Source organism: Miniopterus natalensis, chromosome 20, assembly GCF_054644295.1.
Source record: "Miniopterus natalensis isolate mMinNat1 chromosome 20, mMinNat1.hap1, whole genome shotgun sequence".
Classification (NCBI taxonomy): Eukaryota; Metazoa; Chordata; class Mammalia; order Chiroptera; family Miniopteridae; genus Miniopterus; species Miniopterus natalensis.
In genome coordinates this window covers 14337741-14350625 of record NC_142100.1, presented here as the reverse complement: position 1 = coordinate 14350625, position 12885 = coordinate 14337741, and the positions used below count along the sequence as shown (strand labels likewise).

Here is a 12885-nt window from a genome sequence, read left to right as displayed (position 1 = left end):
GCCGATGCTCTAACCACTGAGCCAAACCGGTTAGGCGCATCTCACAATTTTTATTTGCACAATTACTAATATCATTTATTACCATTGCCTAACTTTTATTTTGATTGTATACACATTTACAAGTACGTTCTACATTTTCTTTTTTTTTTCTTTTTTCTTTTTTTTAAATATATCTTTATTGATTTCAGAGAGAGGAAAGGAGATGGGGAGACAGAGACAGAAACATCAATGATGGGAGGGTCATTGATCAAGCCCACAACCGGGCATGTGCCCTGACGGGGAATCAAACCCTGATCGCCTGGATCCCAGGTCGAAGCTCAACCGCTGAGCCACGCCCGACCGGGCCATTCTACATATTCTAATACTGTACTAAATGGCTTTGGGAAGGAATCTCTTTATATTTTTTTCGTTCTCTGTGAGGGATAGATTGAGGAACTGTGGGTTGTTGGGTAAAGGGTCAATGCCCATGTAGTTTTGTTAGATATGGTGAAATCCCTCTCCCTCGGTGTTGATTGAAGCTTCCCAAGCAAAATGCAGCCCAGCCGCACTAACCAAGATGTGACAATTTGAAGTTTTACACGAGATGGGAAGGGATATATTGATGCAGATTTCAATGCAGTTTCTTGCAGGTCTCAGGCCCCAGTATTTGGACAAAAACACACAGGAAGTAGCTGGCTTGTCAGAGCACTGGGGTCTGCCCAGGAGAGCCCCATTTCAACAGGGACAGCAGGTTTTTGTCTCACTTCCCCACAGGCCTGGAGCACTGTGTGAGCACTGAGGCTGCTGATCCATGATGAGCAGTAATAGTCGGCCTCGTCCTCAGGCTGCAGCCCGCTGATGGTCAGGGTCCCCGAGCTGCCAGACTTGGAGCCAGAGAATCGGTCGGGGACCCCTGAGGGTCGATTGCTATTATAATAGATGAGCAGTTTGGGGGACTTTCCTGGGAGCTGTTGGTACCATTGCACATACCAACTACCAACCCCAGCGCAGGAGATGGTGACTGTCTGGCCCGGGGCCCCAGACACTGAGGATGGCTGAGTCAGCACAGACTGGGCCCAGGATCCTGGAAGAGGGGGAGACACAGACATGGTGATTCTGGGTCTAGAGACACAGAAGAAAGCAGCAGCATGAGTCTTCCCAGGGCCCCATCCCCTGTCCCCACATCCAGTCACCTGTGCAGTGAGCGAGGAGGGTGAGCAGGAGAGGGGACCAGGCCATGGTGCAGATCCTCGCTGAGTCCTGCCTCCTGTGGCCCCACCGCTGAAGCAGAGCTGCCCCCAAACCTCTCCTTGCCCTCTTCATGCTCTGCAGGAGGGAGGGTCCCCTCATGCAAATGAGACCCCTCAGCTCTCTGACTCCTCCCTGGGCCCTGGGGCAGGCCCCTCTGTCTGAGGCTGTCAAGGGGGTGGGCAGGCTTAGGGTTGTGTGGGCTCAAGGGGTGGGGAGGTCACAGCTGTGAGCCCTGAGCACAGGACACAGGCAGCACCAGGTGGCTGGTCCCAGCTCTCATTTACCCCAGAACCCTCAGGAACAGGCCCTGGGTGCCCCCTGCTGTTCAGGCTGAGACACACCTTTGTGGGACATGGTGACCAGAGCCATCAGAGCTCCTGCCTCCCTGAGCTCTGGCCCCTGTTCTCCTGCCTTAGAGCAAGGCCAGGGGCTCCCTCCTGTAGCTTTCCAGCACCTCAGGGCCCACTTTACACAGACACTCTAGGGCCAGTGTGTCCCTGCCTTCCTGGCTGCTCAGCGGCCAGGACAGGCCAGTGTGTCATGTACACGCTTCCCTTAGACCAGGATCAGGCCAGAGCAGCAAGCACCCCCATGAAGCCATGTCCCCTTCGGTGCAGGACAGAGGTGATTCCTCACATACGCTTCCTCCCCTGGGCCAGAGCTCTCTCCCCCGTGGAGTCCCCACAGCCTGGGGAGAAAGGGGTTCCTCTCCAGGGCCTGAGAGGGGGTGAAAAGGCAGCCCCTGTGCAAATTTCTAGTGGGTGTCAGTGTGTAAATCTTTTCCATCCGCCAATATTTCCACCTGGAGCAAGTTTGCCACATGGAGAGCCTGAGTCACTTTCAGGAGTCTAGTCCCAGGTCCCAGTCATTGGTCTGCAGGGGACTTTGCCTCATAACCTGGTTTGTTGCTTTTCCCTAAGGTCAAAGAGGGCAAATGTGCAGTAAGTTCTAGAAGAGAATGGGCTGAGCTTTCACATGGGGCTCCTGAGGGTTGATTGAAAGAGTTTATATATTTGTCACCACGTAGCCCTCTATGCCCTTTAAGGGGACCCAGGTTGTTTTATGTAAGAGTCACCCCCATTAGATTGATTTTAAAACTATGGTGATGACTATTGATAAGAATCTGCCTAAATACATGGATGGAAAAACAATAGAAAGTAATGCATTCTGGTCTTGGTTGAATGAGGGCATATAATTTTTCCCCCTAAAGCACTATCCATTCATTCATTCATGTATCTAATATGAGTTTTGCATGTAGAATAGTCCTATATGTAGGAAGCCCGACCAGGTACTCAATGAAACCCCAGGGGAGACCTCGTCATGTGAACTTCAGAACCATCTTAGTGATGGAAACACCAGACAGACACAGCTTCCAGGACAGAGTAGCGTTGGGCTCAAGGCTGGGCACACCCACAGCTCTGCTCCTCACGTCCCTAATTTTCATGGCAGAGAAATTGTTCAGTCACCCAAGGAATAGAGGAATGAATTGGTGTTGGCCACGGACAATTGGACCCAACATTGTTTGTCAAAGGACCCATGTGTCACTCTTGGAAAGGGGGAGACAAGGGCAGACTATGTCTCTGAAGTGGCTCTGGGTTGGGACAGGAGACATTTCAGCAGAACTCCAGCCAGCTGGAGTGTCCCAGGGAGGGACTGAATATGTGACATCCCAGCCCTGAGAGCACAGGGAGGTGTGTCTCACGTCACACACAGACTGAGAGCCATGTGAGCAGCTCTGAGGCTGCTGTCCAAGAATAAATGCAACATTCTCAGCCCCAGTCCCCATGCTGTCCATTCCATCCCCAGAACCATTCATTTCATAACTGGAAGTTTCTCCCCTTTGCCTCCCTTTCCCCACTTGGACTGTCCTCTCATCCCCCACTTCTGGCAACCACCATTCTGTTATCAGTTTATGTTTAGAATTGCCATATTTTGCACTAAAAATCAGAAAACAAATCAAAACTAGTCAGCACTGGTTAAAGTGGAGTAAATTATAATACGAGATGCCAGCAGGGCTGGCTTGTCCTTCAAGCACAGCACAAATAGTGCTCATTCCTCAGGAGAGGTTCAGGGGCCAAGACAAGGTCTCATTGTGTCACCATCACAGGACAAGTGAACACAAACCAGTCTGGAGTAAACTGTCCCCAGCTGGAGGGGAGATGGACATTCACTTTCCTTAAGGACCCTTAGTCTGGGAAAGTGCTCCTGGGAGTGACACTGAGGACAGAAGGGAGAGAGGCTCATTCTCCCCTAGGCAGTGTCCCTGCCTGGACCTGGGCCAGGACATCAGCAGGAGAATGAGTAGAGGTCACAAGTCAGGGCTGAGCCTGAGCAGGCAGCTGCTGGGGGCTCACCCAGCTCCCAGAGGAGACAGGTTTTTGTCTCAGTTCCCCACAGGCCTGGAGCACTGTGTGAGCACTGAGACTGCTGTCCCATGTCTGGCAGTAATAGTCGGCCTCGTCCTCAGGCTGCAGCCCGCTGATGGTCAGGGTGGCCGAGTTGCCAGACTTGGAGCCAGAGAATCGGTCGGGGACCTCTGAGGGTCGTTTGCTACTTTCATAGATGATGTTTTTGGGGGCCTTTCCTGAGAGCTGTTGGTACCAGTACACATAATTATTCCCAATGTTGGAGCTGCTTCCAGCGCAGGAGATGGTGACCTTCTGGCCCAGGGCCCCAGACACTGAGGACGGCTGAGTCAGCACAGACTGGGCCCAGGATCCTGGAAGAGGGGGAGACACAGACATGGTGATTCTGGGTTTAGAGACACAGAAGAAAGCAGCAGCATGAGTCTTCCCAGGGCCCCATCCCCTGTCCCCACATCCAGTCACCTGTGCAGTGAGCGAGGAGGGTGAGCAGGAGAGGGGACCAGGCCATGGTGCAGATCCTCGCTGAGTCCTGCCTCCAATGGCCCCACAGCTGAAGCAGAGCTGCCCCCAAACCTCTCCTTGCCCTCTTCATGCTCTGCAGGAGGGAGGGTCCCCTCATGCAAATGAGACCCCTCAGCTCTCTGACTCCTCCCTGGGCCCTGGGACAGGCCCCTCTGTCTGAGGCTGTCAGGGGCGTGGGCAGGCTTAGGGTTGTGTGGGCTCAAGGGGTGGGGAGGTCGCAGCTGTGAGCCCTGAGCACAGGACACAGGCAGCACCAGGTGGCTGGTCCCAGCTCTCATTTTCCCCAGAACCCTCAGGAACAGGCCCTGGGTGCCCCCTGCTGTTCAGGCTGACACACACCATTGTGGGACATGGTGACCAAGCCATCAGAGCTCCTGCCTCCCTGAGCTCTGGCCCCTGTTCTCCTGCCTTAGAGCAAGGCCAGGGGCGCCTTCCTGTAGCTTTCCAGCACCTCAGGGCCCACTTTACACAGACACTCTAGGACACTCTAGGGCCAGTGTGTCCCTGCCTTCCTGGCTGCTCAGCGGCCAGGACACGCCCATGTGTCATGTACAGGCTTCCCTCAGACCAGGATCAGGCCAGAGCAGCAAGCACCCCCATGAAGCCATGTCCCCTTCGGTACAAGACAGAGGTGATTCCTAACATTCGGTTTCTCCTCTGGGCCAGAGCTCTCTTCCCCGTGGAGTCCCCACCGCCTGGGGAGAAAGGGGGTCCTCTCCAGGGCCTGAGAGGGGGTGAAAAGGCAGCCCCTGTGAAAATTCCCAGTGGGTGTCAGTGTGTAAATCTTTACTGTCCGTCAATATTTCCACCTGGAGCAAGTTTGCCACATGGAGAAGCTGAGTCACTTTCAGGAGTCTAGTCCCAGATCCCAGTCATTGGTCTGCAGGGGACCTTGCCTCATAACCTGGTTTGTTGCTTTTCTCTAAGGTCAAAGAGGGCAAATGTGCAGAAAGTTCCAGAAGCGAATGGGCTGAGCTTTCACATAAGCCTTCTGAGGGTTGATTGAAAGAGTTTATATAATTGTCATCACTTAGCCCTCTATGCCCTTTAAGGGGACCCATGTTGTTTTATATAAGAGTCACCTCCATTATATTGATTTTAGTACTGTGATGATGACTATTGATAAAATTCTGCCTAAATGCATGAATTGAAAAACAATTAAAAGTAATGCATTCTGGTCGTGGTTAAATGAGAACATATAATTTTTTCCCCTAAAGCACTATCCATTCATTCATTCACTCATTCATTCATTCATGTATCTGTTATTAGTTTTGCATGTAGAATGGTCCTGTAGGTAGGAAGCCCATTAGGTGCTCAGTGAAACCCCCAGAGAGGCCTTGTCCTGTGAACTTCAAAACCATCTTAGCGATGGAAACTGTCTCACATCACCCACAGACTGTGAGGGCCGTGTGAGCAGCTCTGAGGCTGCTGTCCAAGAGTAAAGGCAATATTCAGTCTTCAGTGCTCACTGCAGCCCAGAGATGGTCGGGGTGGGCTGAGCTGCTGACAGGAGCAGAGGCTCACTCTTGGAGCCTTAGTATCAAACTCATCCCAGTAGGGCAGCTGTCCAGGGATTTCCTGGCTGCTCTCATAACGGGACCCCAGTTACACTCATGTCGCAGGTGCTTCCTGCTGAATGGGATTCTGCCTCCTGAAGATTCTGACCCTGAGCATGGCTGGGTTCACCCAGATTGATTCCTGAGTCCTGGAGAAACAGAAGTCTGAGGACTGCAGAGTCCAGGACAATATGCATTCAGAGACAGGAGGGGTGCGTGTGTGTGTGTGTGTGTGTGTGTGTGTGTGTGTGTGTGTGTGTGTGTGTGAGAGAGAGACTGAACCTTCAATCTGTGGATCTGACAGTATCTTCAGGCAAACAGTGTTAGAATTGTGTCTAAGAGTGAGAGACAGAGTGAGACAGAGACAGACAGAAACACAGAAAGAGACAGAGATAGAGAGAGAGAGAGAAAGGGATATATGAATCCAATGCACACCCTTGGAGCCATTTCCCAAGAGCCCAAGCGTTAGGACAAGTGGCATCCTGTCCCTCTTATTTTCTGTCTGTCCCCTGAGGGTGGTTCTTCAAGCAAACCCATCAACCCATCCCTGGGGCTGGTTCTTTGTAAGTGGCTGTGATACCCCCAGGGCCCAGGTGTGGGCCGGCTGCTGCCACATCCATGTCCATCAGGCCCTGTGGGGAGAGACTACGGAGGGGGCAGGAACGAGATGGGGGGACACCAGGCCTGGAGCCTGGAGCACACTACTTGGCAGAGACCCAGCGGGTGGGCTGAGGGCAGCTTCAGGGCTGCCTGAGGTCAGGGCCCCCGGAGGCCCAGTGCAGGAGGTTCTCGGTGATGCAGGCCAAGAACAGGCGAAGACCACGAGCATGACTCAGAAGGAGCCGCCCGCCGCCATCAAGCCCCCATGATCCCCTGCATGCCAGTGGCTCTGTGGCGACCGCCGCGCACTCGGTTGGCCCGGACCAGGAGGGCGCTGGGGCAGTGGGCTTCCCTCTTCTTGCCTGTTGGGTAATCCCAGCCCATAGCACAGCCACACCAACATTGTGAACCCGGACCCCACGGAATCCACTTGATCGGCTGCAGCACAGGCTTCCGTAAGGTTCCTTTTGCTTTTAGTCTTACAGGACTCACTCACTGCCAAAGGTACTTAGGTTAGCAGCTGCCTTCCCCGCCCCTCCAATGAGGTGGCTCATACTCTCCTAGTCCAAATGGATGGGTTCTTGTCACATTCCGCATTCTGTCAGGGAACCCCAACTTCCCAAATTACACTTTATGTGCATACATTGAGGTTCTCTTACTGTGCTGTGAAGTTTTCAATGGATCTGACAAAGCAGGAGTGTCATTTAAGTGCCATACAGTATCACACAGAGCAATCCTATTGCTCCTAAAGAAATACTTTGTGTCCACATAGTCAATCTTCTTCAAAAACCTTGTGCACCACAGATGCCCATACTCTCTCTAGAGCTTTAGCTTCTTCCAAAATATGACATGTTTTGCCCTGGCCTTCGCGGCTCAGTGATTGAGCATCCACCCATGAACCAGGAGGTCACCGTTCCGTTCCTGGTCAGGGCAGATGCCCAGGTGGAGGAATGCAGGAGGCAGCCAATCAATGACTCATCACTGGTGTTTCTCTCTCTAAAATCAATATGAAAACATATTTTAAGAAACTGGGTTGGTAAACATGACATTTTCACTGCAATATTTATTGGATATAATATTCTTGAAATGATGTAAGAAAGGCATTTTTAAAAATATATGTATGTTTCTTTTATTTCTAAAAAATATATCTTTATGGATTTCAGAGAGAGGAAGGGAGAGGGAGAGAGAGAGAGAAACATCAATGAGAGAGAACCATCTATCAGCTGCCTCCTGCACAGCCGCTATTGGGAATCCAGCCCACAGCCTGGGCATGTGCCCGAACTGGGAATCTCCTGGATCATAAATCTCCTGGATCATCCCCTGCTGAGCCACACAGGCCTGGAAAGAAAGCCTTTTTTATAGCATTTTATGAATCAACTTACTAAAGCTTTTGGAATAATCAAAGGCCTCTGCTTAACTTTCTTTGAAGAAAACACTGATGGTAGAGAGCCTCTTGGGACTAGTCACATATCAGAGACAGAGCTTATTTGTACATAAATAATTATTGTTTCCTCTATTAGGCAACTGGGAACTAAGTTTCAGGTACTTACAAATAATGACCATTAATCACTTTTCTTCGAGTTACTACAAAGACTAATTAATGTTAGATACGAACAATGACCCTTAAACCTTCCCTCACAATACAGGAATCTATTTAATTACCGTTATTTATGCATTTGTATCTTTTTCTCGTTATTTCCTGTTATTTTTCTCATCACCACTTATCACCCCTCTGCCTTCCTCCACCTCCTCCAGGCCCTCTCCCTGCAACCCCGCACTGTTATCCATGTTCATGAGACCTTCCTCTTTGGTTTTCTTTCTCTGCTCAATCCCATCCCTGGATTTATTTTGATGATTCCATTTTAATTACCTTATCTTTTTCATTGAGGTGTAGTTGACATACAACATTATATTAGTTTCAGCTCTACAACATAATCATTCTATATCGGTACGTATTGCAAAATCGCCCGCAGAGTAAGTCTAGTTGACATGTAACCCACCAGGGTCACAAGGTTTATTATTTTCTGTGCTAGAAACTGTTAAGGTCTACTTTTTCGACAGTGTTCCAACATGCAATATTGCTGCATTCTCAGCCCCAGTCCCCATGCTTTCCAGTCCATCCCCAGAACCATTCATTTCATAACCAAGTTTCTCCCCTTTGGCTCCCTTTCCCCACTTGGACCGTCCTCTCATCCCCCACCTCTGGCAACCACCATTCTGTTGTCCATTCATCCTCGTGAAATGCCATATTTTGCACTAAAAATCAGAAAACAAATCAAAACTGGTCAGCACTGGTTAAAGTGGAGTAAATTATAATACGAGATGCCAGCAGGGCTGGCTTGTCCTTCAAGCACAGCACAAATAGTGCTCATTCCTCAGGAGAGGTTCAGGGCCCAAGACAAGGTCTCATTGTGTCACCATCACAGGACAACTGAACACAAACCAGTCTGGAGAAAACTGTCCCCAGCTCGAGGGGAGATGGACTTTCACTTTCCTTAAGGACCCTTAGTCTGGGAAAGTGCTGCTGGGAGTGACACTGAGGACAGAAGGGAGAGAGGCTCATTCTCCCCTAGGCAGTGTCCCTGCCTGGACCTGGGCCAGGACATCAGCAGGAGAATAAGTAGAGGTCACAGGTCAGGGCTGAGCCTGAGGAGGCAGCTGCTGGGGGCTCACCCAGCTCCCAGAGGAGACGGGTTTTTGTCTCAGTTCCCCACAGGCCTGGAGCACTGTGGGACCATTGAGACTATCGTCCCATGCTGAGCAGTAATAGTCGGCCTCGTCCTCAGGCTGCAGCCCGCTGATGGTCAGGGTCCCCGAGTTGCCAGACTTGGAGCCAGAGAATCGGTCGGGGATCCCTGAGGGTCGATCGCTGTCATCATAGATGATGGTTTTGGGGGCCTTTCCTGGGAGCTGTTGGTACCAGTGCACATAATTATTCCCAATGTTGGAGCTGCTTCCGGTGCAGGAGATGGTGACCTTCTGGCCCAGGGCCCCAGACACTGAGGACGGCTGAGTCAGCACAGACTGCGCCCAGGATCCTGGAAGAGGGGGAGACACAGACATGGTGATTCTGGGTCTAGAGACAAAGAAGAAAGCAGCAGCATGAGTCTTCCCAGGGCCCCATCCCCTGTCCCCACATCCAGTCACCTGTGCAGTGAGCGAGGAGGGTGAGCAGGAGAGGGGACCAGGCCATGGTGCAGATCCTCGCTGAGTCCTGCCTCCAGTGGCCCCACAGCTGAAGCACAGCTGCCCCCAAATCTCTTCCTCCCCTTCTTTATACTCTGAGAGAGGGGTCACCCACTCATGCAAATGCGATGCCACAGTTGGTTAATTTCTGCCTGTGCCCTAGGCCAGGTCCCTCTGCCCGAGGATGGCCCTGGGTGTCTGCAGGGGTGGAGCTGTGTTGGGCCTGCTGCTAAGGCAATAAGAGCTGTAAGCCCTGAGAAGAGGGCACGAGGCAGAGCCAGGAGACTGGTCCCAGTCAGATCACCCCAGGTCCCTCAGGAACAAGCCCCGAGCGCCCCCTAGAGTCCAGGCCCAGACACACCATTGTGTGATATGGTCACCAGAAGCCATCAGGGACAACCTCTGCCTTCCCTCTTCTGTCCACTGCCCTCTGCCTTAGGTCCGGGCCAGGTGTCCCCTGTTGTGCCCTCCCAATTACTCCAGGGCATTTTTATGCTCTACTCAGCGTCCTCAGGGTGAGTCTTTCCACACCTCCCTTCGCTGTTCAGTGGTCAGGACTGAGGTGGTATTTCCTACACAAACTCTTACTCCAGTATCAGGTCCAGAGCAGTGACCAGCCCCAGGAGGCAGAATCCAGATTCTTTCCTCTCTGGTGACTAGAGGTTTCTTTCCCTGTGGATTCCCCAAGAGAACTGAGGAGAAAGGGCCCCTTCTCTCTAGAGATGGGGAGGCTGTGGAGAGAAAGCCCTCATGTGCATTTCTGAGCAATGCTGTGTAAAACTTTATTATCTGTCAATATTCCGCCTGCAAGAAACAGACGCTGTCCCCATACTGTGAGCAGGGATTTACTCCCAGGGGTCTATTATCAAGCTCACAGTCAAAAGTTGGCAGGAGGCCAGGCCAAATGACATTGCTAGTGGCATTTATCTAAGAGTAGAAAGGGCAAACATGCAGAAAATTTGTCTGGGCAAAAATTTCAATTGCTGTGACAGGCTTTTCTTTAAAAAGTTCATATAGTAATCACCATTTACCCAATTTAAAACGCATGTATGTTATTGTATATAAAAGTCACCTCATTAAGGTTGATTTTAAAATTCAGTGATAATTAATATTGATGGAAATTGTCATTGAGATATGGATGGAAAAGCATTGGAAATGCAATGCCTCTGTTCTTGGTTGAAAAGGTGTGTATAAGTGTTTTCCTAAAATCGCCTCATATTTTAGTCGTGAGTTTAGGTTTGTATCCTGTGATCTGGTCCTGCAGATTGGAAATCCCGCATTGGTGCCCAGTGAAACCCCATGAGGAGCTCCTTTCTATGAACTTCAGAGTCATCCCAGTAATAGCAAAACCAACCCCAGACAGAGCTTCCAGGGCAGAATGATGTTGGTTTCAGACTTGTCTCTGGGGTAGGCACAGCTGTAGTCCCTGGCACTTATGTCCAGCAATTTCAGGATAAAGAAACTGTTCACTGAGCCACCCAATGACAGCCACCCAAGGCCACCTGGTTTCTCTCAATGATCCCATGTCTGAATTTGAAAAAGTGCAAATACAAAAGGGAACTATAGCCTTTATGTCACAAGCCCTGTGGCCTTGAGTTGAAACAGAAAATTTTTCAGCAGAGGTTCAGCCAGACTGGAGGTGTCCCGGATGGTGACTGACAGTGATGACCCAGGTCTGAGAGCTGAAGAGAAGTTGTGTCTCATGTCCCCATGGACTGTGAGCTCCATGTGAGCAGCACTGAGGCTGCTGTCCCAGAATGAATGTAATGATCAGTCTCATGTGCTGACTGGAGGCCAGAGGTGATCAGGAGGGTTCAGGGCAGACAGGGAGCAGAGGTCACCCGGGAACCCTGAGCACCCAACTCATCCCATTGGAGCAGGTGTTCCTGGCATTTCCCGAGCCACGTGGTAAAAGGACCCAGTTACACTCACTCACTGGTGTTTCCAGCTGAGGGAGATTCTGCCTCTTGTTGATTCTGACACTGAGGCAGGAAAGAGAAGCCTGAAAACTCGTTGTCCTGACCAATATGTACTCGGAGAGAACAGTGAGCTGTGCATGTGTGTATATGTCAATATATAAAAATTTATATATTTTTTTAAAAATTTTCTCTTAGATACTGTTCTCTCAGAGAAAGGAAGAATGAAGTCAGGGAGAGAGGAAGAGAGAGACAGAGAGAGAGAGAGACAGAGAGAGGGAGATAGAGAGAGAGAGGAAGGGAGGGAGAGAGAGAGAGAGAGAGAGACGCCCACTGGCTCTGTTCCTCCGAGAACCTCAACTCATACACACCCTTTCCCCCAAGTTTTTGCTCTACTCTTCTTTTTCTGGCCCTTTGCATGGTCCTGTTCTGTGGAGCAATCTCTGATAAGGGTGAAGCAAAGGGAAGCCTGTGTTCTGTGTCCTACCAAGTCCTTGAAGGGTCACAGTCACAGGAAGCAAAGGATCAGGAATACAATATTCCCACTGTGAGTGTCCGCCCATTCTCAATACCCCATAGACCAGGCTACCAGCACCGTGTCTGTCACAGGGCTGATTCACCTCCTTTCCAGCACACTCTAGTTGTGAGAAGGGCCTTTGAATTTCCATCCAGGTTTCACACATGCAGGTTCCATTTATGAGCCTTGGGGATATAATCAGGAACCCTGTAGTCAGTTCTGAGCCGCTAGTTCATAATTCTTACTTAACAAGAAGCAGGCCACAGAGTCTTACATTGGAGTGAGGCGAAGATCACAGACATGTCACCCCAGCTGCACATTGCAGGTGACAGCACAGGCTCAGCACCCAGTGGCACCCATCTCAGGTTTCCTGCACCCACACACTGTCCCTCAGCCCCTAGGGCAGCATCTCCAGACTCGGTCTATGTCTCTTCTGACACTGAAGTTGCAGTCCTTGTCTCACCTTGATCTGGTTCCTGGAAATTGATATCTGCTCCCTTCACCTGTCCTTCCTGGGTGCAGGCAGGTCTCATGATATTAGAGAAGGGTTATTCCAGGAACATTGTTTCATTTATGTGTTTTCCTACAGTTTCCATGTCTTTGCTGAAATGTTCTACCTCATTCTTCATTGAAAGTATATTTTACCTGAAGACATTTTTCATTCAATTAGGGAAAAACTGTTATCTTAACAATATTGAGTATTTTGAAACACAACTTGGCTATATACTTAAGTTTAATTTTCTTGCCATCTTTTGCACTTTTCCCTGTATAAGACTTTCATTTTTCTTCAGATTTATCCTTCAGTCTTTTCTATTTATGTTGTTACAAATAGTACTGTAACCAAACAAGTGGGTTCTGCTTCCTGTCACAACTAAAGTCAAACTCGTGAGACAGGTGCTAGTGCCAAAGCAAAGTGATTTATTCAGGTGCTGTGCAACCTGAGAGAACGTCAGACTCCATTCTCAAAGACCACCAGCCCTTTCTGCTCAAGT

General features: G+C 50.2%; 1 gene segment (V, D, J or C); it reads right to left on the bottom strand.

The window, feature by feature from the left end:
* Window positions 1–8908: 8908 nt before the first annotated feature.
* LOC148090794 (immunoglobulin lambda variable 1-40-like) lies at window positions 8909–9467 on the bottom strand. The segment is given in 2 exon segments: window positions 8909–9312; window positions 9422–9467. Coding segments are annotated over 2 exon segments (450 nt in total).
* Window positions 9468–12885: the final 3418 nt, after the last annotated feature.